Raw genomic sequence first — 25368 nt, 5'->3', positions numbered from 1 at the left:
GAGAGAGAGTGAAGAGTTTGAAGAGCAGGGAATGTTTATTGGGCGGAGGGGTCATAAAATATTGAGGCCTGTTTTTCTTTTTTTTCCTCTCCCACTGGAGTGCATATTTTTGGCCCAAGTGAAAGAGTCATGAGAAGATTTCTAGCGATCAAAAACTGTCCATTTCTCTTCCCCTGGCATTCTGGGATTTATCCCAGGGTGATGACAGCTCGCATGCACTGCATGTTTTTCCAACTGGGTGTGTGTTTCTTTGTGTTTGTGTCTGAGAAAAGCAGATTGTTAGACATGCTTTGATTTGAACACTCCATTTTTTTTATATATATATATAAAAAAAGCCATAGAAGATAACATGAAAATATCTAGAGAAAATACATTTTTATAAATATATTGTAGCTCCCTTATTCCCACCCCCTTTATTGGAATTTTTACTACTTTGATACAGTTAATATCTGATAACTCTAATTCACCTTACCATATAAATTAAAAATTAAATAATTGTAATTTATATTAGATTTTCTATTATATATTATTTTTATAAAATAATATATAATATAATAAAACATAAAAATATATATATAAAAAAAATAAAAAATCTTATTTTTGATAATGTATTTTATATTATTTATATAAGGTGTATGTTAACAAAATATCAAAGCAAAATGTATGAATTTTATAGCATAAATATAAGTTAAAATGAAATCATAATTGTTTAGATTATATTTAAAAATACATCAAATCTTTGTTTTTGGTTAGTGTTTTATTTAGCAGTTTTAGTTTGTCAGTTGTACCAGCTGTTTATTTTCAGAACATTTTACTGTAAAAACTGATTTTAAAAGCTCAGTTAGGTTGGTATATTATATTTTAGTTCTCCTATGTCATTCAATTTTATAAACTTACATAAGAACTAACCCATAATGCATGTAACATTGTTACCATATTTTTATGGGAAAGTTATGTCAGCCACAGCTGTTAGTTTTTTGTTACAGTCAAAAACAGGTCAAGCATTGCAACTTCCTGCGGATCCTGTTTTTGGACTACATAATCTTCTCTCACCTCTCACTCAACTGTACAAAAACCTGCAGCAAAATACTGCAACTACTGTAACTCTTCTGGTTTGTACAATGTTCTGCAGTTTCATTAGGGACCGTGTACATGCAAACATTTACCCCTAACACAGTGTTGCGGCACTTGTGTTAAAACTTCATCAGACGAGATGATCACCCAAGACAAAGCATTCCCTCGCTTGAAGTCCCTTCAAAATTCCTTAAAAGCATCATGTCACCCATGAACAACATTGTGTCTCTTGACAAAGCATTCAGCTTGTCTCCCATCTGGCAAATATTGCACATCCTCCATTATGCATTAACTCACTAACCACAAAGTGATTCGCAGCAACCAGAACTTGCCGTGCCAGGTCATTTTAATCATGGTGTTATGAAAACTTCATGAGTTTTCTGAGTTTCTTTCCCTGTGTTGTCTTGTGCTAACGGCTTCATTCAATATACAGCAGGATACAGGATATTTACCCACCTCTGGGAGACTGACAACACAAATCCCTTTAGATGAAAATCAAGAGTATAACCTGCTTAAAATAGCTTCCTTATAGGCTCTTGCTTGTTTGTATGCAGTGTTGAAGATTGTTACTGTTAAAAGCATCTTATTTAAATATTGTGCTTTTTGTTTAAAACTGGTAATGATATTAGTATACATTATCATTAAGGTTTAGTTGAAGTAATACATGCACATTAGGTTACTTCAATAGGTCATATAACTAAAACAGTTATTAAACTTTTGAAATCAGATTATCAAACATGTTTCTAACACTGTATATATTTTTATACAGTAGTTAGTTATGATCCTCAAATTTGATTGGCTGAGTGACGTTCCAAGAGTGGTGAGATACAGTACAGTATAACAGTACTAAGAATTTTCCATTTTTGGATTACTACTGTCAGTAGGTGGAGACAATTTTTGAACAAGTCATCGGAATCATTTACTCAGCTGATTCATTCAAACAGATTCATTCAGAATTCATTATTGAGACTGCCTTTATAAGGGTTTCATTCAGAAGCACTGATGCATTCAGGATTAAATCATAGAGCTCCTTTTATGAGTGAATCTTTTAATCATTTACACAACTGACTCAGTTCAGCACACTGATTAGTTCTGGAATGAGAGAAGTCGCAGTCTTTATGAGCAAGGCAATAACACTAATCCATAAGGACTAAATTAGATAACTGCCTGTATGGTTGAGTCATTGAATCATTTACACAGCTAATTCATTCAGCACACTGATTCATTCAGGAACAGAACAAGTGGAGTCATTGAATCGTTTTCTCAACCAGTTCATTAAAAACACTTATTCATCCAGGAACTAGTTAGATGACTACCTTTATAAGTGAGTCACTGAATAATTTTTTCAACTAATTAATTAATAAACACTGATACATTCAGAAATGAAACATTCCTTTTTTTATGTGTGAATTATTAAAACATTCATTCATGAACACCACTACTGAGTGTTTTTAGGAGGTTCTGCTGTGGCAGAGCAAATATAGATGTCATAACTGACAATACTGTGTCTGAAATCGAAGTTACTCAATATTAACTAGTTTATTGATCCGTTGTATAAAAGCAATATCACCGAAGCAATATTGCTTAAATGTTCTAGACTGACACACTACAAAACAAATGGCTAGGGATGTCTGAAAGACAAATAGTTACAGATATCACCCGTTAATTAATACCAGTTCAGAACCACAATATAGTCCCAGTGTGTGAAACCTTTAGTTCAGACATATAGCTGCTTGTCTCTCTTCATTCACCTGTGGCTGAGCTCAATATCCCATCTGTCATTGCCTGTTCTCCCATTCAAACCAAAGCCTTGGCTGCAGCATTGTGAAGTAATTTGATTAGGGTTATTGAATGAACATTAGACGACCAGGGCTCTAGCCAATACATGCTGCTGAACTCACCTGTGGGTGCGTGGCTTGTTGCAGTTTGAAAAAGGTCCAACACAAAAACAGCGGTTTTAATTGCTTCGGGGGTTGTTTGATTTGCCTCTCAAACAATGATAATGTCATAACACTTAGCTCTCAAAGTCTCTTGGTCCCATTGCAAATGTTTTTATGTCTGGTTTTGGCTCGTTCACGTGTTTATTTATATTTGATTGTCTGATCTTTGGCCCACAGGTATATTGAGCCTGCCGGACAGTCTGAACCTGCACCGTGACCAGCAGCGAGCAGGGAAAACTGGAGAGGGCCATGCCTACAGCCAGGCTGAACTCCGCACCATTGAACAGTCCCTCCTGGCGACCCGCGTTGGGAGCATTGCAGAGCTCAGTAAGTTCTCATGCCAAGAAATGTGTGTTGGTGTGGTAATAGGCTTGTACACAGCCATTCAAACATTTGGGGTTGGTAAGATTTTTAAAATGTTTTTGAAATAAGTCTTTTATACTCACCAAGGCTGCATTTATTTGATAAAAAATGCAGTAAAAACAGGAATATTGTGAAGTATTACAATTTAAAATAACTGTCTTCTATTTTAAGATATTTAAACATGTAATTTGTTCCTGTGATGGTAAAGCTACATTTTTAGTGCCAATACTCCAGTTTTCAGTGTCACATGATCATTCAGAAATCATTATAATATACTGATTTGGTGCTCCATTATTAATAATAATTCCTATTATTATCAGTATTAAAAACAGTTGTGCTGCTGCTAGTATTTTTTATTTGTATTTGTATTTTTTTTTTTTTTTTTTTTGTAGAAACTAATACCATGATTTTTTTTTTTCTGGGTTCTCTAGTGAATGAAATAATTTGTATTATTTTGAGTTTTAAAATGTGTTTTGTTTCTGTTTTTATTTTTTTTTTGTTTAAAAAAAAAAATCATACTGACCCCAGACCTTTGAAGGGTACTGTAAATCCTCAGGATAAAAAAATTTCTTGTATTTGTGAAAAGGTTTATTAGTAACTATTTTTACGTCTTATTCTAGAGAGCATTTGATTGGAGGAAAATCGGTGTAGTGCAGGATGAGTCATCAGTGTTTTTGGTCTGTTTTTCAGAGAAGAGAAATAGTGTACATTTTTAATACATTTAATCTGCTAAAAGCAAACATTGAGTCAATGTTTAAATTTAGTCTAAATATTTCTCCTGGTCCCTGTGTCCATTCTGTGTCAGGTCCCTGAGCTATTTAACATCTGGATGATCCACTGACTTAGCTGTTTTTAGTCTCTTGTGTGGGTGTATGTAGCCAGCGGTCAGCAGCTGGAAGGCCCTACCCTAACTGAGTGGGGTGTGTCTCCCTGTAGTGTCCACTGAACCGTTGTCTTGTATATTTGTCTTGGTGATGGTGGTTAGCCTGTGTGTGGCAGTGAGTTTCAGAGCCTGTCCGTACTGCATGCAGCCACAGTTATTTCATAATCATAGCGAACACATACAACACCCAATAAGTCAAGATGCAAAAGAGAGCATCATCATCCACACTGATTATGTCTCCTCATGTGTGCCTGCCAAACGAATACATGTGACCCCGCTGAGGAGGGGAAATTTGATGTGTGCAGAGGGACTTGAGTAAATTACAAAGAGCCAGTGACCCTTCTGTCACTCTAATCAACATTGCATTCTTCTGGGAAACAGACTTAAGCAATGTGAAACAATAGAGCAAGCACTGCAACCAGGCTATTGCTTGCTTGTTTTGTTTATTTGATTGATTTTGATCACAAAGACCAAGAACAATTTAGAACAACAAACATATTTAAAACTATATATAACATTTAGCTTCAAGTTAAATTCTTAAGTAAGCAAAATTGTTTCACCTTAATACATAATTGTATATAGAATTGTTTATTTGAATTGTATATTTATTAGTATTTATTATCATATTTAAAACTAAAATAAAAAGAAATCGGACATTCCAGTTGATTAATGTATACAATCATGTGTATGAATTATATTTTTAAAAATAATATTAACTATATACAGTATTAGTATGTGGCTCAGTGGTAGAGCATTGCATTAGCAGCGCAAAAGGTTGTGGGTTCGATTCCCAGGGAACACATGTTAGGGAAACAAATGTTAGCCTGAATGCACTGTAAGTCACTTTGGATAAAAGCGTCTGCTAAATGCATAAATGTAAATGTAAAACGTAAATGTGTTAAATATAATGTGTGTGTATTAAAAGCATTATATTACAGTATTACAGTATTTTTTGTACACATTCTCTTTTTTTTCAAATAGTGCTTAATAGTCATTTATATTGAATACTAAATCGACCTAGACAGGCACAGCATATTAGGTGGATTATTTGGAAAGCTGCAGGGTATTTGTGTTATTGAATGTATGAAGTATTTGCACAGATGTGAGGTTGCTGTCATAATGCAGCATTGGTGATGTAACCATGCAGAATATTAGCTGTTGTGCCAACAGATGAGGCATAATAATCAGATGTAATTGTCTTTTTCCTCCTTTCCAGCCTTGTGTACACAATGCACAATAAGCATTTAAATATTGATTGCAAACCCTTCAAAATTCAAATAGTTTACTGTTTTATAGTTATGTATTTTTTTCACACTGTGTAACAAAATATAAAAGCCTGGATTATGCAATAGCTTTTTTGGTTGATGAAAAGTTCCCGTGCATATTCATTTTCCTGTTGAATCATCTCAGTTTTGGCTATGTGAAATATCGTTTCTGTCTACTCTAATTATCTCACGGTGTCCTTATCACAGACCTATAACTGTCAGTGGGGTGTAATGCGAACCAGTACTTGTTAGTGAGTGACCAGCATTTTTTATGAGCATCCCAGCGTCTCTCAGTATGAAACCACATACACTGCTGATGTTAAAAACAAATAAACTAGGAAACATGGTACCGTACAATGCCCATCCATTACAAACTCCACTGTGCTGAAGGCTGCTATATACATATATATATATATATGTATAGAGAGAGAGAGAGAGAGAGAGAGATTCTTTTGTCATAGTGATCACTAGTGTACCCGCAACAATCTAAGTAAACAAACACATACTTTTTATAGTAAATGTCTCTAGAGTTCACATTCTCCTTCAAGCCCCCTGGCAAAAATCATCCGTGATATTTTACCCTATTTATTTCTCTCAAAAAATACTCAGAATTATTTTCTGTTTTTATTCTAGTGCATGAAAACTGCGAGAAGAAGCTCCCTTTACAATATGGCCGTAATTCAGACATCTGTCTCTCCACTCACTCCAAGAATCCCCTCAAGAGTTTGGCCTGCACTGAGCTTTCTCATTGGTTTACTAAATAATTCCCAGCTTTATTTATTTTATATATTTATTTATTCAAACCTTGAGGTATCTTTGAAAAATGTCCAATACATGTTTTTCTGGAGCTTAAAAAGTCCAAACTTTTGCTTTCAATATTTGGGCTAAAACAAAATGAAGCATGTGAAATTTATTAGTTCCATTTACCAGAGGCCTTTAGATTATGCATAGGAAATTAACAATTAAGCGATATTAATCAAACCACAATCTTGACAAGGCAAAGAGAATACCCCTCACTGCTCTTGGCGGGATAACTGAAGTAGCTTTATTAAGTCTAAATCGAATATTAACACAAAGTTCTAAAACAAAGAACAGGATGGTTATAATTTTAATTATAGACCTGCACCTTAGTCAGTAGACCGGGGACTTTTATTTAACTTTTTATCCATAATATTTTACAATCTGTGTAAAGCAAAGATTCCTCTGGTTTAAGATGTGAGCTTAAAATGCACCAATTAAAAGTTGGTTGTGACTGGCTTCATGGAAATGACATTGCATGTCAAATTTGTAAGCTAACAGTTTTTCTTCTTCTAGTTATAGGCTTCTAAATTATAGCTATTATATATAGCTGAAGATGTCATTTTTTCTAGCTAACACTTAAATGTCACCAGCAGTATTGATATTAAGGATGTCCAGTGTCTGTGAGAGAAGTGAAATCATCTCCGTTTTGCTTGTAAATGAAGATGGTCCAATCAAACTCCTTTTTCCCCATCCTCTGTGATGTTTCCTGATGGGCCTGAGCCACCCGGAAACACACCAAGTGCCACTTCAGTATCAGAGCAGCTGTTAAATGCGAATTCACACTGCACCAACAGACACATTTGCTGTTTTTTTCGTATTATTTGTTACCCTTGTCAGCATCTGTTGCTCTTGTTTTTGCGGTCACAGAATGTCTGAGATGTGATGTACTGTAAACTGGTGATTTTCAGCATTGGTTTGTGTCTTCCAGTGTGGTGTAAATTAACCTTTAGAGTAATTTAAAGTCATTTATAAGTGAAAAATTAAAGAACAGAGAAAGTTAGAAGTATAAAAAGACAGGGTGATTATTCATTAAGGGGCACATTTGACTACATAGAATCCAATAAAACTTAAAGAAATTAGTCTAATGTGCTGATTTGATACTCAAGAAACATTTTTTTATAATCAATGTTTAAAACAGTTGTGCTGCTTAAGATTCTTCAAGATTGTGAATAGAAATTTCAAAAGAACAGCACTTACTTTTATTTGCATTTATTTATTTTGTCTTTACTGTCACTTTAGACTTTTTTCTTCTTAAAACTCATACTTTCCCTTAAAGCTCTTCTCTAAAATAAAGAATGATCACTGATGTGATAATTAAACTTATTGTGAAAAGTACAAAGTCATTTTTTAAATAGCTCTCCTTAACTCCAAAGTGATTTAGGCTGTTCACCTCTTTTGTGAGAAATGAAGGGAAAAAAAAGAACAGCTCCAGTTTTTACAAAAGACACACCACTTGCTCTTTGGACTGCTTAATAACTGTAGTTAAGCAAAGTTTAGAAAAACTCAGTGTAGCAATTTGCAAATGTGGATGCTCAGACATTTTTCTCAATTACTTTCTCTCTGTTTTTTTAGGGCACCATGTCCTTTCAACCTGACATGTCTATCATTTCTTCACCACTTATTTCTGCCTGCTGAGATACACAATTTCCCCTCTGACTCCTTTACAGCAGACTGTGTTACAAAAACACGGCTATTTGCCAAACACACACTCGCATACACAAACTTACATGTACATTTAGATGTGCACAGCTCCTGCCAAGTTGATCATCTGTCTGAAAGCTTTCTGTCTAAAGGGTACATGCTCTGAACTTTACTTAATCCTTGTTCAAGCATTTTTGTTAGTAATCGAAAGAAAACAGATCATAAGACAGGAATAAATATGTCTCATCCTTTTTGCAAGCTGAGGTATTAAGCCCTAAACATCAAAGAGCAAACTGTGAAAATAACCCCAATGTTTAACAGTCACCTTTCAATATTGCAGTTTAACAATAGCTGGAAGAATTGATTCTAATTAGTTCACCTTACTAGCCTGCATCTTATACAGATCATTGTACATGACATGCAGATGATTCAAGTGCATTATTCCATCGCTGTCAGATTTAACGTAAGCTTCCTGACAGTTAAAGTTTGACAACGCTCGTGTTGCACAGGATAACGGCAAACTCCAGCAATATTGCACATAATTATGTTTGATTGTAGCATAATTAACATAGCATACATCAGCATTAGCACATAGAACAGCTGCTAATTTAGTATAATTGCTTTTAATAGTGAAATGAATATGTTGGGTTGCTTAACACTTTTGAAATACTCACATACTTTAAAATTCTAATGCTAAAACATGTCTGAATCAGATAAACTCAATAAAGTTATGTTAAAATCTTTTCCTTGTTTTTATTCTAATTAGCCAAGACATTCTGTTAATCATTTTTTTACATCAGTCCAAAAGTTTCTATTATGCTGTCACAAGATTATATTTAAACAGTTTAGTCACAGCAGCTTGGACAGGCAGGGCTGTCGTTGGATCAGCAAGTGTCAGCAGGGAAATCACATGCTTGAGTTTTATGCTTGAATTTTTATGACAACATACAATACAGTATGAAATATGCATTTACCATATGTTTGAATATTGATAATATAAATGTGCACTTGTGCTGTGCTCCAGAAAATGAGGTGAGAGCCTTTAAAATTTAATGGAGGCAAAAGTCTTGTGCTGCCTCAATGGAAAAATATTCCACGAGCTATGCAGCAGATTGCATAACAAGGTGCCTTTATTTCACGGTCAAAGGAAAACCCGGTAATTATCCTGAGAGGGAGTAATTATAAAGGCTCCGGCACTATTTCCTGCTGCTTTCACATTGGTGGTTAATACTGAGACACCTCCATTTGTCACGTTTGTGGAGACAATCTCTTATGCAGAAATTTCCTTCGGCATCCAGCTAGGACTTGCCTAAGATCTAAGTTTTTGTCAACACGGTAGCAATACTTTTCAGGAAAGCAATTGCAGTGTATGTGGTTCAACATTTACATATTAGGCTTAAAGGATAGTATATCCAAAAATGAAAATGGACTGATGGTCGTGTGGATTGCTTACAGATTATTGTGATGATTTTATCAGCTTTTTGGACTCTCATTCTAACGGCAGCCATTCACTACAGAATAAATTTCCAGCAAATTTTATTTTTTGGGTTAACTATTAGGGCATATAGTTCACCCAAAAATGACTGACTCACCATCATGTTCCATATGACTTAATTATTTCTGTGGAACACAAAAGATGATATTTTGTGTTTTTTTATGTTTAAACAAATCCTCATGCATTTTGCACACTTCCAGAACCATTATGTAAAAGATCTATCACATCATTTTAGCATTTAAGAACAGTGTTTAGATGAAGGACTCTCCTGAGCGCCCTTAGAGGTTTATTGTATAAACTTTGCTAATAAGCATCCTCAGACCCAGGTAATCTTACTTCTTCAGTCTCATTTCCCAGCATTCAAGAGCGCTGCTGAATGCATGTCTTGCATTATATTCCCCATGTCACCCCCAGAGATTAGTTTTATGAGATGAGCTGTCTTATATCCGACATCTCAACATATTTCATCATAAAATGATATTTGGGGGCATAAAGGTAAGCCAGGCTGCCACTCACTAATCCTACTCTGGCTCCTTGGGAGCCACTGCAAAGGTTTCCCTGTAGGAGAGGTACCATCATATATATGCATAAAACATGAGAAAAGCTTAGAAAGCAACACCTCTGGCTCCTGGAATCAGGGTTTAGGGTTGCTTCAGGATAAATAAATTGACTTGAATCCCAAGTTCAGTGTTATACTCTATGGTTACTGTGTTTTGCATGCCTGTGGTAATATATGTGATTAATTAAGGATTATCTAACAGTTCATTCTGGTCCTCGAATTTAATATACAGTGCAACTGGGATTTTTTTTTTTACTGTTTGTATCACTCTATTTGTCTGTGTTTGTGAATTTTTTAGTAATCCTTTCTGAAAGTTACATTGATTTGCCAGTAGGTGGTGACAGGTGGTGACTGTATTTATTAGTGAGTCAGTGATTTATTCAGTCAACTGATTCTTTCAAGAGTGCTGATTAATTCAGGAACGGAAACAAATGACCATCTTTATAAATTAGTAATTGAACCATTTACAATTTACTTTACAATTCAGTCAAAAGCGTAATTTTATTCAGACACAAAACAATTCTTAACCTATACACAATGGGTCTCTAACTTTGTTCTAAAATATTTCCATTAGTAGAGCAAAACTGCACAAAATAACTGCTGATATTGTGTTTAAACTATCATTTACTTAATATTAACTTTTGTTTATTGAATTGTTGTACAAAAGCAATATTGCATTCACAGTTGTCCCTGTGCACATGTACAAGAAGAATGACACAAACAGTTTGTCAAGTTAAATTACAAGACTAGAACTGTTTTCTGTGTGTCATTTGTATATAGTAACTGCACTAAGAGGGTGTAGATATGGCTTCCCAGAGGTGGTTATTTGTAATAGATGTCATTTTGTAAATGTACCCATAGATGTGACACTCTGTGCTTCTGGCCTCTGGGTGATAGATATTGTGAGTCGCCATTGTTAATGGCATCAAGTCCTCAGCTAGATGAATCATGGCCCGCAGTGATAGTTTGCCTTTATAATTCCAGTCCACACAGCCGCACAAGGTGGATGAGGCAATCATCATTCTCTGGAGGATTCAGTATGACAGCCTCCAGAGAGCATATGCATGCGCAAACACACTGCATAATTTTGTTTGTGTATGTGTGTGACTTTTAAATGAAGGCACCTATTTCAGTGACACATTTGCTGACTAGTCAGGCATAACCAGTGATTCACCGGCCTTGATCTCTTACAGATTGCCTCGCTGATGGGTAAACCATTGTTGGCTTTGACCTTGAGTCAAAATCAGAGTCACTGATGGTGATAGACAGCATTTTTACCGATAAACAAAAACAAATTAGACTAAAAACGGAGAGAAATTTGATTAAAAATCAGCGACATTTATTGCTTTTGCTCCCCATGTAATTTCTCCGCTTATAGTTCACCCAAAAAATAAATTCTGTATTCCCTTGCCCTTATGTCATTTCAAATCTGTATGACTTTCTTTATTCTGCAATCACTCTCCATACAGTGCATTGTTATTTTAGGATTAATTATTTTTAGTAATTTAGTTATTTTAGGTTTTTTTTTTTTTTCAGTAACATTTTTGTCTAATATTTATATTTGATTTTGTTTTAGCTGTATTTTAGTTACCGAAAACCATTTTGAATAGTTTTAGTTGCCGATAACAGCACTATTACATTGACTTTTCATTGGGACTACGGCTGCTGCAAAGTTCCAAAAACACAAAAGATCACAATAAAAGTACTCTGTATGAATCTATATGAGTATAAATCACTGAGTCTGTGAGTTGAACTCCGATTCATGAACAAATCGTTTAGGTCGAGTTGTGAACCGGGTCAAAATGAATGATTCATTATTTCACTAGCTCAATTTCAGTAAATAATTTGCGTGTAGGACATGTAAAATCAATAAAAACATACTTCTTTTAATTATTTAAACACTCTAGGCAAAAAAAAAAAAAATCACTCCTGTCTGTATTTGTCCATAAGGCCTTGGTGAGTTGTCTGTAAAGTGTCTCAGTAAGGTTGAGGAGATTGCCTGGCTCTGTAAATGCCATCAGTGCACACTTCTGAAATAAACTTCAAAGGGGCCGTGTTTCTTTGACACTGAAAGGGCAGGAAAGAAAAGAAGGGGACGCATTCAGTCTTTCAGCTTTGACTTTGTCCTTTGGCATCTCTTTGAAGCTTCTGGTTGTGGTTCATCATTATTAGATTGCGTCCTACTTAAAATTCAAATAATTGAAGGTCACTTTCACTGATGGTTTCTTGTCCGTAGTGAAAGATAATGTGTTTAAGTTAACATGAAATGACAGCCAAAAACTGAAAGTTGCACATATTGCATTATAAATGCGTTTAATTTTGATTCCGTATAAATTACTAAAGATTTTTTACTGAACATTTTCTTCTCCTCCAAGAAACCTGCATTAGAGAAGAGGTAGTAGAACATCTTCGCTTACCTTCAAAGATTCCCTCTTTCAATATTATGCAAAACTATACAGCAAGAAATAAAAAAGTTGAGTATTATGCCTCAATATCGCACTTGGCACAGTGGATGGGCTCGCGGGGCATCTCTTCGGCATCATATTCAACGGGGGCGTGATCCGTTCCTCATAATTACATCTCCTACTCCAGCATCTGCTGAAGGGAGGAGAGAGAGGGAGTTCCTCCGAGTCATTCTTCATGATTAATGCAGGTGTGCCTGAGAGGCCTTTTGGGAACGACCGGAGAATAATTACCACAAAGTATAAAGATGTGAGAATGCCTCCGCTCTCTCCCCTCTTCTGACACCCTCCAAACTACAGACTAGAGAAGGCCATGTAGAAGATCTATCATTTAGTCTGCCTGTTTCTCTGTAGCAAGCGAAGAAGGGAGTAAAGGGGAATTTGTGGATCTATAATTGGAGCAATTTCAAAGCTGAATCACAGTGAAAGGCTTGGGTTGAAAAAACCAGAGCCTCTGTTGTATTGTGGTAAAGAGAATGTACCTTCCAGGAGGATGAGGTGTCTAACTAACCTGGATATGTGAGCCATCTTTGCCATTTATCAGCAGGTGTTTTGCAGCCTGTTGTGTGTCGATCATAATAGTGTCGACTAGATTTTTAGGTTTTATAAAGACGTTTTGAGTGGTACTTGCCTGTGCAAAACTACAATGTCGTGGGCGGTTGCCAAGACATTGCTCGCTTGCCAAAGTTTTTTGTCTTTCAGTTTGTCTTTTTCATTTAGTTTTAGTTCTCACAATTGTTAGTTTTAGTGTTTTTGTTTTTGTTTTTATTTTATTCTTTTATTCTTTTTACTCATATATGAGAGAGTCGATTTGTAACATTTGTATGCTTAATGGAGGCAGAAAATAAATAAATAAAATTATTTGTTGCCATCTTTATTTTCTTTTCTTTTGGACTCAAATTTTAGTTTACTGTTCAATTTTTTCAATTAAGTTTATTTTTATTTTAAATAACAAAAATGGTTTCCCTTTAGTTTCAATTTTAGCTTTTTGTTAACCATAATTACACTGATTCTAATGTATGAGAGAGACAATTTTCACATTTGCATGTTTAATGAGGCAGGTTATACAATTAATTTTTATTTTATTTTTTCTATAAACCTAACCCTAAATCTAAAAGTCATTTGTGGCCAATTTGGTTTTAATTAATTTTGGAGTCAATCAAATGTCTTTTAGTTTACTTTTCAGTTTTCCCAGTTAAACTGTTTTCATTTAGATTTTATTTTATTTTAGTATTTGCTAACCATAAGAACAATAATTCTAAAACATATAGATGGTATACAAGAGAGAAGAAGTGAATCCGAGTGATGTCTTTATCCTTTTCCTCTCTATTATGTTGGTCAGTGCAGCTCTGATGAATAGATTTAATCATGACGGAAGTGACACCAGTTCCAGAGCCATTGGTTAACTGATTCTTAGTATTTTGACAGAGCAGTCCTATTTTTTGCTGATGCCGTATGTTGTGTACTTCAGAAAGGTCAATGGCTATAAAGCTCAGCAGTGGTGAGTATGAGTGCTATGCAGAGGTCTTTCCACTCCTCTGGCCTGCAGCTGTGCTCCTCACACACCCGTGAGCTCCAGAGGTGATTCACAGGTCACATTTCAGCTGAGCCAAACCATCCGTATTTGAGGAGCAAGGGCCGATGGGGTCCAATCATTTTTATTATCTAATTTTTTTAACAAAGGTTTAATTGCTTTCAAACAGCAGACCCCCTGCAGCACCACACCAGACCCCCTGTTGAGCATCTAACATGTTATTTGCCATCAAATGGTTGATGTAACATAATTAGTTTTCATTAGGTCAGCACGATGTAGTATCTTTTTAAAGATTTCGATTCTGTCTTGGCTGTTTTCGTCTCTTATTTCGGCTTCTTGTCTTCCTTGTGCAGCTCCAATTTAGTGACATTTCACCTAAAAGCAGCAAAAGCCAAAATAGAAACTGGTTCAGGCAAAATGTACTATGTTAACAGTAACTCCCAGGGTGGACAGTGGTCACACTGGAAACAAATCCTTTTGCATTCTTGCTGAGAGAGTTGTTCCCTTTTTGCAAGGATTGGTGCTGAATAACAACAGCAGCTCGGCTGCATAGTTGCTGCCACTTCTCTCCCGCCTCACACACACACACACACACACACACACCGGTACAATCAAGCGAAGGCTAGCTTCAGATGTATGGTGCTTGGCAGAGCTTGAAAGACGTGTTTCAGACCATCTGGACAGGTGAAGAAATGTGTGCTTCTGTTCATGAGCAGTCGAACATGCCTGCTGATCATTGCTTTTAAGCAGTTGCATCTTACTCCAAAAAAACAAAAAAAAACATTATATATATATATATATATATATATATATATATATATATATATATATATATATATATATATATATATATATATGTGTGTGTGTGTGTGTGTGTGTGTGTGTGTGTATATATAGCCTATTTTATATAAGGCATGTTAACCCCAAACTCTGCTTTCAAACATTTAAATTCTTAAAAAACAAGCTCTTAGAGACTATTAGAAACCTGTTTCTGATTGCCTTCTTTAAACTAGCTCTTCTCTATAAAATTTGAATGAGGAGTGTACTTGGAAAGAGAGTAGATTTGCTCTTGATAAGGTTTTCCTTTGGATAATTCACAAGGCCATTATAGTAGCACCGTCAGTGTAGCTGTGTGTAAGGAGGGGGGTGTGTGTGTGTGTGCGTGCGCTTAAGAGAGGGGCGAAATGGAATGTTTGTGTTTGTCTGATGGCGAGTGATATTCACCAGCTGCTGCCTTAGTGCTCCATCCAATAAAATTAAGAAAGCAGCACACACACAGACACAAGTTAACAAGTTAAGGTTTAAAACAGAGTGTACAGACTTCCTTCTGCGCACATTCAGTAATTGCAGTGTGTGTGTGTGTGTGTGATGTTCTATTTTTAACTGCTGAGATTTCCAAAAGAACCAATTAAATTTTCCTTTGTTTTGCGAAGAAGGCTCAGTGATTCATGCAAACTAATCATTTTATCAGTAAAGTTAATAATTTGTGTATGTGTGTGAATATAAAATAGGTCTCGTATTGATATATTTTTTTTAAATCATATTTAATGTAGTTATATTTATTATATTTGTTTATAATATTCTGTGTGTGTGTGTGTGTGTGTGTGTGTGTGTGTGTGTGTGTGTGTGTGTGTGTGTGTGTGTGTGTGTGTGTGTGTGTGTGTGTGTGTGTGTGTGTGTATCTTAACACATTCCATGTTTCTGTCTACCAGGTGTATTATTATTATTTATTTATTATTTATATGTAGCCAAAATGTATGGGAAAATTTTGTTGAATAGTGATTTATTTTGGAAAACGTGTGTGAGAACCCAAGTCTCTTCCGCTGGATTAGTGCCATTTCAAGCACTTTTTATCACTTTAAACTTCTTGAGTGTCTGTTACAGAGTTTAGATGTGCTGAATTCAGAGAAGAGCTGCATATTTTCAGATTCTTCTGTTCTTGTTGAAATTTTAGCTTTTGTCAGTTTAAGGTTTAATAGAAATATTGTGACATTTTGACAAGTTTCCTTTCCATAAGATGAGTGATATCTTCTGTATCCCCTGTACCAGATTTCGGTGAGAAAGGGAAAAGGTTGTTATCCTGTAGCTGTCATTTCCTGCTGTAATGAATGTCTAGATGTCAAATGTTCCACTGTCTGTGTCTCTTTGTGCATGCAGTGATGTATGAGGCCTCTAGTTTTATGTCAAAGACAATGTAAAAGCTTTATTTGATGCAAAGTCACAGTCTCAAGGGGGGTCTTTATGAAAGTACATTCTCCTAGACTCAACTGCATGTCTTTACTGCCCCCTGTAGGTGACCTTGTGTCCCGTGCCATGCATCACCTTCAGCCTCTGCACATCAAGAACCCCAGCAATGGAACGCCTGTACACCAGAACCGCACCGGCACTGTGCACTGGGAACCAGAGGCTCTCTACACACTCTGCTACTTCATGCACTGTCCTCAGATGGAGTGGGAAAATCCTAATGTTGAACCCTCGAAGATCACCCTGCACACTGAGAGGTAAGAAGTATGAATGTATAAGAAGCATGAAAGTTGCTACATCATGGTAATGCAGTTAATTAAGGCAGCAAAGGAAGTTATAGAGGGTTCATGAAGATACATGAATCTAATATTTAATTTGTGGTGTTTGCTAATGCAGTCATCACTAGTATTATTACTAGCAATATCCAAGTTGGTTAATTGGCTGTTATTTTGATCATAACCATGCCCTGCTTGACCATTCAGGCTTTAGCTTTGTAAACTGGTAATGCACATTTTCAGAAAAATAAATAAATATACAGTATGTGTGTGTGTGTGTGTGTGTGTGTGTGTGTGTGTGTGTGTGTTTGTGTATTTCTTCTGTATAATTGAATAATAAATAAATAATTTATCATTAAAAAATATGTTTTATATTATTTTATATATTTACTCAAAATTCACTGAAACAAATTTTATAAATACATTTCATTTGCATTTATTTTACATGATGATATATGTGTTTTATTTTATTATTTGATACAAATAAGACATAATAGAAATTATATACAATATAAATAAAACATAATAAATAAATACAGTACAGACCAAAAGTTTGGAAACATTACTATTTTTAATGTTTTTGAAAGAAGTTTCTTTTACTCATCAAGCCTGCATTTATTTGATCAAAAATACAGAAAAAAAAACATTAATATTGTGAAATATTATTACAACTTAAAATAATAGTTTTCTATTTGAATATACTTTAAAAAAAATAATTTATTCCTGTGATGCAAAGCTGAATTTTCAGCATCATTACTCCAGCCTTCAGTGTCACATGTAACATCCAGTCTGTCACATGATCATTTAGAAATCATTCTAATATTCTGATTTATTATGAGTGTTGGAAACAGTTCTGCTGTCTAATATATTTGATGAATAAAAGGTTAAAAAGAACTGCATTTATTCAAAATAAAAAAAAATACAAAATTCTAATAATATATATTCTAATAAATTATTTTCTTTACTATCACTTTTTATCAATTTAACACATCCTTGCTGAATAAAAGTATTGATTTTATTTAAAAAAAAGAAAGAAAAAAAAATTACTGACCCCAAATTACTGACCATTATTGTATATTGTTATTACAAAATATTTATATTTTAAAAATATAGCTTCTTTTTTTTATTTTATTTTTATTTTTTACTTTTTATTCATCAAAGTATCCTAAAAAAGTATCACATGTTCTGAAAAAATATTAAGCAGCAGAACTGTTTCCAACTTTGATAATGAATCATCATATTAGAATGATTTCTAAAGGATCATGTGATAATTATCCTAAAAATTCAGCTTTGCATCACAGAAATAAATGATAATTTAAAGTATAATAAATTTAAAAACAATTATTTTAAATTGTAATAATATATCACAATGTTACATTTTTTTTCTGTATTTTTGATCAAATAAATGCAGGCTTGATGAGCAGAAGAAACTTCTTTCAAAAACATTAAAAATAGTAATGTTTCCAAACTTTTGGTCTGTACTGTATATATATATATATATATATATATATATATATATATATATATATATATATATATATATTGACCAGTGAAAACTGTATATTTTTCACTGATGAATATTAGCCATAAGAGATATTTGTTCAAGTGAGTCCTGAACAATACCGTGCAAAAAAAATCCGTGGGAAAAAATCAAGTCTTTTCACCTGGCAGATGACAAAAAACAGCTGAAAAAAAAAACATGTTTTTTCCTCAAGTAGGGACCCGTCCCTTGTCTGTCGACCAGAATACTTTTGCAGCCACTCAAAAACTGCATAGCAACAAGAAACAACCACATTAAACATCTTGGCAGTGTTATACAGCATCCAGTGACCCAATATATGATGGTGGCGACATTTTCTTCAGATGACATCTAGTGTACTGTTGCTTTGTGCAATGCGTCCATGTTCTGTATGTCAATTTATGCCCAAGGGTTTTTCAATCACCGGAGGGTTGCTTCAGAATGCATTCACACTATAAGGGCACTGGGATGCCAAGGAGAACGTGATTTAGACGTAATCTTGAATTCCCTTGTGCAGTGCTGCAGCACAATAAAGATACAGTAGAACTCTTGACTCCTGTTGGAAGAGAGCATTAATGGATTGCTATAGAGTTATGTTCAGCATTCGCTCCACATTGATATATCCATCAGGACAACTCATCCCAGACTGTCCCACATCACTCAGGTGTGATAAAAAGCCTCCATCCAAGGACCCTGTGGGACGTCCATGCAGTGCTTGACAGAATAGGTGCATGAGCAAGCTGCCTTCTTCCCCAGGGACAGACAGTCTCCTCCATTTTATTCATTTCTGTCTTGGCCTCTCACAGAAGAATGAGACAGTAGAGGAAGAAAGAGATAGAGAAAGATGAGAGAATGACAGAAAGAAAAATAGATGGTAGGTGAGGACAGGAATAAAAATCAGTGGAGGGGTAATGAATAGAGATGGAGAAAGAAAACAAGAGATCAGAGTGAAGGAGCATCTGGAGAGGTTCAGGGTTGTGGCTTTAGATTTCAGACTTCAGTCGAGTGGACTTTTGTTGATGTGCTCAGTGACATTTCCTCAACCTTTTAACTTTCCTGCTGTAAAGGGAAAATACTCCAGGGGCATGTGAACACTCATATCCACACTGTAATTCTTAGCCTGTTTTGGTCCACACACTGTACCACATAGTTTCTAACATGAAATTTCCTAGAAACAATTTTCCTAGATCTTAAAGACAGTTTTTTTTTTTTTTTCATTTTAAAGGAGGAATCATTTTCAGACCGATAGTTTGGGTGGTAGCAATATTTAACCATTTTGAGATTATCAATATCTACATTTAAATATTATTATTTAGTTTATTATTTTAGTTCTTTATTATCAGTTATATACATGTATTATATATAATACTAAATAACTAAATTAATATTGATGAATTACTTTAATATTTAATAAATAATATTTAATAAATGTAAATAGCTTATTAGAAAACTAATGCATAAATTTGAAACTAATATTTTTTTTAAACTAATACATTTGAAATGTAAGTATAATTAGAATTAGTTTTAATAATATGTAATATTATACGAAAGTTAATAAATGTTATATAATTATACAAATATATAAAACTATTATGAATATTATGATTTTGTTGTGTGTGTTTGTATGAATGATCTTTTAATAACTTCTTGACAAATAATATCTTATATTCTAATAAATTATAATAATATTTAATAAAATATATTAGATTAATAAATGTTATATCATATAAATATCATATATAACTACTATAAATATTGTGATTATATAATATAATAACTATAAAGGTATATTCACAAATATAGTCATTCATGGGGTCTTTTTCTATCTGGTCTGGCTTGTTCTTATAATACGAGATATTTGATATGATCTTTTTATTGTATTTCTCCTTGGTTCAGAGTACCATGACAGACAAATTATTTCCTTAGATCAATGGAATTTATCTTAGCAAAATGTTTATGAAGACTTTAACATTTATCAGGAGAACCTTGATAGGACAACTCCCTACAATTCAATACAAAGTTGTTGAAATCTACAGTGCAACAAAAAAGGTCTCAATTTTCCAGCCAGATGTGGCTTCACATTCAAACTCCAGACTGGAATGAGAACCATGTCCTTTTCCTCCAAACATTTCTTCGAAGGGAGGGGAGGCAGAAGAGGAACAGAGAAGGGTTTGCGGTTTGTTTTGGCGGAGCTCGGATTCCTGGCAGGCTTTCTTGCGGTGGGTAGGTGTCTGGGGAGGAAGAATGTGGATCGTGCAAAACTAGCTGTTAGACCCAGATCTACAGGAAGCACAATTAGATGAAGATAGAGGGTTCAAGATGAAGCTTGATGGTTTTATTCCCTTGAACAGGCTTTGGAAAGGCATATTTCTAGGGTCAAATGTCTGCTCCGTTTTATTTACTTCCAAATGTGTGCACTGATAACTCGAAAATGTTTTTTTTTTTTTTTTTTGTTTGTTAATTTTTTTTTTTTTGTTTGTACAAAATGCTTGATTTTTTTTAAAGAGGGGTGTGTGCTACAAGTTTGACACAAAAACAAGTGTAGGCGGACAAAAGCTGTGAAGTCATTGTTTGTTTTTCTTCAAACTTGAAAGCCATAAACTGAGGCCATTTCACACAACTGTGTATGTTTCTCATATTGTCATATTATTTAGCTGTTGGCATTATTAGCATGTTGATCCACAACAACCCTGCAAGACTCTGAACTCAGTTAAACTGCAGTGCAATAATGCTGGATATGCTGATCAGAAATGCTTGAAGCAAAATATTCAACATACAAAGACTATCGTGGTCATAGTTATCATGACTCACTGCAGCTGAGTCAACTTCCTCATATTCCTCGACCTTTGCCCTGTAAAGAATAGTTTTGAAACTTATATGTAAAACTGATGGTTGGGGCATTGAAAAATTGTAATAGAAGTACTTTTGCAGGTGTTTAATGATATTTTTGCATTCAGATTCATCTGTTTATCTGTAATGAGAGTGTTTTCTTGGTAATGAGCAGCTTGAGTCGCCAACTTTATTTTTCTGATTGAAAACTTGTCAGGATGGCAACAGGTTTTTTATATTCTGCCACTCTAATTAGATGCAGCTTAGCGCTGGTAATTAGTAGCAACTGTAATCCCACCAGAGAGCATGTGATTACTTCTCTAAAGCATCCTAAAGCAGCACGCAAACAGATGTGTCCATTCAAACTGGAAATCGCAAAGGTAATTAGAAGAACGAAACATGCGTTAACAGACAAAGGTTTAAACGCAATGGACTGAATTTGTTTCTTATGATATTAAAAACCTTTGATCTGAAGCCTTAGTGCTTAAATGCTAGGAATGAAGTTTGTGGGCAAAAATAAATTATGAAAACAATAACTTAATGTAAATTATGGGGTAAATATTTCTCACTCCTGTCTCTGCAGGCCGTTTCTGGTGTTGCCTCCGCTGATGGAGTGGATCCGAGTGGCTGTGGCGCACACAGAGCACCGCCAAAGCTTCTCTGTGGACAGCGATGATGTACGACAGGCAGCCCGACTGCTGTTACCTGGGGTGGACTGTGAGCCGCGGCAGCTGAAGTATGTTTGGGATGCAACCTCACTTCCATATATGCACAAACACACAGTCGGCATGCTCACTATGCACGTAGAATGCCTTAATTAACAGTTAGTCATTCTCTGAAGGACAGTACAAACACAACATGTACTCATACTCCATCCCTTATGAATTAAGTGTCTTTAACTTAATGAATTAAGTGTCTTTAACTTACTATGTGGCTTGGTTTCCTAGTGATAGGCTCTGAAGTGCTATGTTAATGGCTTTTTACATGGTCATATTTATTTTCTGGAGTTATTTTTATGCTGTTACCTTTTTTACATGGTCATATTTATTTTAACAAACTATGGAGTTTTTTTTATGGGTTTCTTTTGCCATGGCAACAATCTTTCAAAGTAAAAGCTGGCTATACTAATTATTTTATTTTATTTTATTTTATTTTATTTTATTTTATTTTATTTTATTTTATTTTATTTTATTTTATTTTATTATAATAATATTATTTTGTAATATTTATTTATAATATTTTATACATTTTGTTAATACGTATATGTATGTTATATAAATAATATATATTGTATTTTTACTTTTTTATTATATATACAATATGTATATATGTATGATATATATTATATATAACAAAGATTTCAAGTAATTATTAATATACATTTATCATATTTTAATGTGTATATAATTCATATGTAACATGTAATATAAATATTTTTTGTTTATATTTTTAAATATTACAAGTAATATTTATATGATGTAATGTTCTATGTGAATGTAATGTACTGTCAATTACAAATTTATATAAATGACATTATAAGTTATATGTGGGTGTACATACACACATGTGTGCAAAAACCTCTAAGTGCTGTCTGAAATTTTCATCTAAAATGAGCCTGATAAAAATGCTTATTTTAGAAGAAAATTTCAGAGGCAATTATATTATATATATATATATATATATATATATATATATCTATATATATATATATATATATGTGTGTGTGTGTTATCTTTTATTTAACAGATCAGACGACTGCTTCTGTGCCACACGGAAACTGGACGCTGCATCCACAGAAGCGAAATTCCTGCAGGACCTGGGCTTCCGGATGCTCAACTGCGGACGAACTGACCTGGTCAAGCAAGCAGTCAACCTGCTCGGGCCAGATGGCATTAACAGTATGAGTGAACAGGTGGGCACTGATATATTTACACACACGCACAAATAATCCCACATTTGTGTGACATTCAGGCCTGATTTACTAGATTTTTATCTTACTGAGTAGAGTTATTTATAGATTAGGAATACTATATCTCTAACTGCTAAAAATTGTTGACTTCAAACTGGCATTTTAATGAAAGATCCTACAGTTTCTTTTCGGTTCTGTTTGTACAGCACCTTTTGTTCATACACTAACACTTTATGATATGGTAGCCATGTTTGTCATTTTAAATTGAATAGAATGAATTACAACACCAACAACATGATAACAGAGTGTAATTATGAGCAGCTCCACAAAATAATTATCATGAAATAATTACACCTCCATTAGTATTAGTCAGCACTTGCTCTGTAATTACTCCCTGATGTAAATGCCAATGTAAACTGTGACTTTTCTCACATCTGCCTTCCATTGTTTGCTCCTTCTTCTGTATGGTATCTGCCTCAAACCATTAAATACTTGAGCATCAATGACATTTCTGCAGCGTGTCACTTGAAGAAGAAAAATGCCCTAGTAGGTTTCTTATAATATTATATGTTTGAAGAAAGATGACCCACATAGACATTTAGAGGCTAAGAAAATAAATAAAGAGCTGCATGACCTTTAAATAAGGAAAAATGCTTTAAATCTGATCCGATCTGTGTAGGAAGCATCTAACGTGATAGCAGTCGTGACACTCGGTATTATGAATCAAATAGTGTCATTCGTATCCGGCGCTGGGTTCGTGTTATTGTCACAGTCTGTCTTGAATACAGCAGCCAGTTTATGCAAAAAATGACGGCGACGTGCCGACACTGACAAAATGGATTAAACTAACATGTACAATTGAACCGACACCGAGGCAAAACCAGACAAACGCAGAGAATGTGATGACAAAGACAATTGTTGGAGTCCAGCTGGGAATCATTGAGAGTAACTCCATCTTATTCTGAAAGAGTTGCTCGGAAATCACACTGGCAAATATGGTACTCGTTATTTCAAGAAGAGCCTTGAGGGAAAATACGTCTCAACTGACAAATGAATCTCCTTCTTCATGGTGAAATCTGTTTGCAGAACTGCACGCTCTTGAGTTAGTCATAGAATAAAGTGTTTATAGTGAGTTTTTAGGCACAACATTAAGTGTTGAGTGCATAAACCCCTTTCCCTGTGGTAAAATCACCGTAACATAGAGGAACATGAGCCTTATTACTTTATTAAACAGTACATAAATATAATTTATTTTCAAAAAATGACTCTGAAAAGGTATTAATGGTTTATGTTGTCCAAAGATGTTAAACGCTCTAGGCTAATTGCTGACTTTGTGCTTTCATGCACTGATGCTTATGTTTGTGTTTCACTAAAGTAGATTTGATGGCCTGTAGAATGAATTGTTTTCTGTTTAAAGTGCATTAATTGAGCATCATCCATAAAGATTAGTGTTCCATTCAGTTCATCACTTTAGGGTTTTAAGAAACTGTTATTTTCAGACTTTTTGCTCAATAGCCCTTAACTAGTGCTGCAGTAACAGGGCTCATACTATGGCATATGTACTGTAGGTGATAAGTGTTTTTGGTTGCTTTTTAGGGCATGACCCCTCTCATGTACGCGTGCGTCCGTGGGGACGAGGCCATGGTGCAAATGCTGCTGGATGCTGGAGCAGACATCAACAGTGAGGTCAGTATTTGATGGTGGAAATTTCTGTCTCGTAGCATGTTGTTGCTCTGTCTCTATTAATCTAACTAACCTGTCTCTATAAAAATAACTAACATCTTCCTGTCATCTTTCTGTTGCTGTTTGCATGAGCTTGTGTAGAATTAAATAGTGGTCGTCTGTGTATGCAGGTGTGTCTACTTAGGTTCTCATGGATCTCATGAATATTTAATGAGATTACAAGCAAATGTGATATGCTATTGATTTCCAGTGCAATGAATGTATTTGTACAAATGCCATATTTTAAATACTATTTATATAAAATGTGGGAAGATGCACTGATTGCCTAAAGTAGATACACTGATGCACTGTGGTTGAAAACATGAAACATGATAATAAATGGGGATTAAAACTGATTCAGCTGGCTAAAACAACATTTACTCAGCCATGCTAATGTGAAAATCATTTATTTATATATAAAGTAACATGTTTCATGTATTTGCCTTAGGGGTGAATTTCCCAGTGTATATATATATATATATATTTCCCAGTATATATATATATATATATATTTGTGACCTTTTTTTTCATGACAATTAAGGATGTTTTCTGATTGCCATAACATCCCTTTATGAGAATTCTCACTATTCTCAATGATGATTACTGTAATTTAGTTTATTTTTAACTGTATTACAGTAATTAAGAAAAATTATTAAAATCAGCATATATTAAAGGCAGCATAAAACATACCACCACAATGAATAAATACTGTGTACTTTCCCTAGTGAAAAATAAAAATACTAAAATGTATTTGAACTACATTTATTTTGTGCAAAGTATACTACAAATACATTTACATATTTTATGTACTTAATAAAAATGCCCTTCAGTTGTACTTTTAGTATACTCAACT

At 34.4% G+C, this 25368-nt stretch overlaps 1 protein-coding gene across 4 annotated transcripts in view; it reads left to right on the top strand.

The window, feature by feature from the left end:
- LOC109079730 (ankyrin repeat and BTB/POZ domain-containing protein BTBD11-A) overlaps positions 1-25368 on the top strand; it is a 130548-nt gene that overhangs the window by 89172 nt on the left and 16008 nt on the right. For all 4 annotated transcript variants that reach the window (XM_042721886.1, XM_042721887.1, XM_042721883.1 and 1 more), the window contains 5 exons: positions 3192-3341; positions 16311-16518; positions 21468-21620; positions 22631-22796; positions 24390-24479. In XM_042721886.1, coding sequence (XP_042577820.1) covers positions 3192-3341; positions 16311-16518; positions 21468-21620; positions 22631-22796; positions 24390-24479 — 767 coding nt within the window. The remainder of the gene's footprint in view (positions 1-3191; positions 3342-16310; positions 16519-21467; positions 21621-22630; positions 22797-24389; positions 24480-25368) is intronic.

Source organism: Cyprinus carpio, chromosome B4, assembly GCF_018340385.1.
Source record: "Cyprinus carpio isolate SPL01 chromosome B4, ASM1834038v1, whole genome shotgun sequence".
Lineage (NCBI taxonomy): Eukaryota > Metazoa > Chordata > Actinopteri > Cypriniformes > Cyprinidae > Cyprinus > Cyprinus carpio.
The sequence above is the reverse complement of the archived record's forward strand: the minus strand, read 5'-3'. Positions and strand labels throughout refer to the sequence as shown.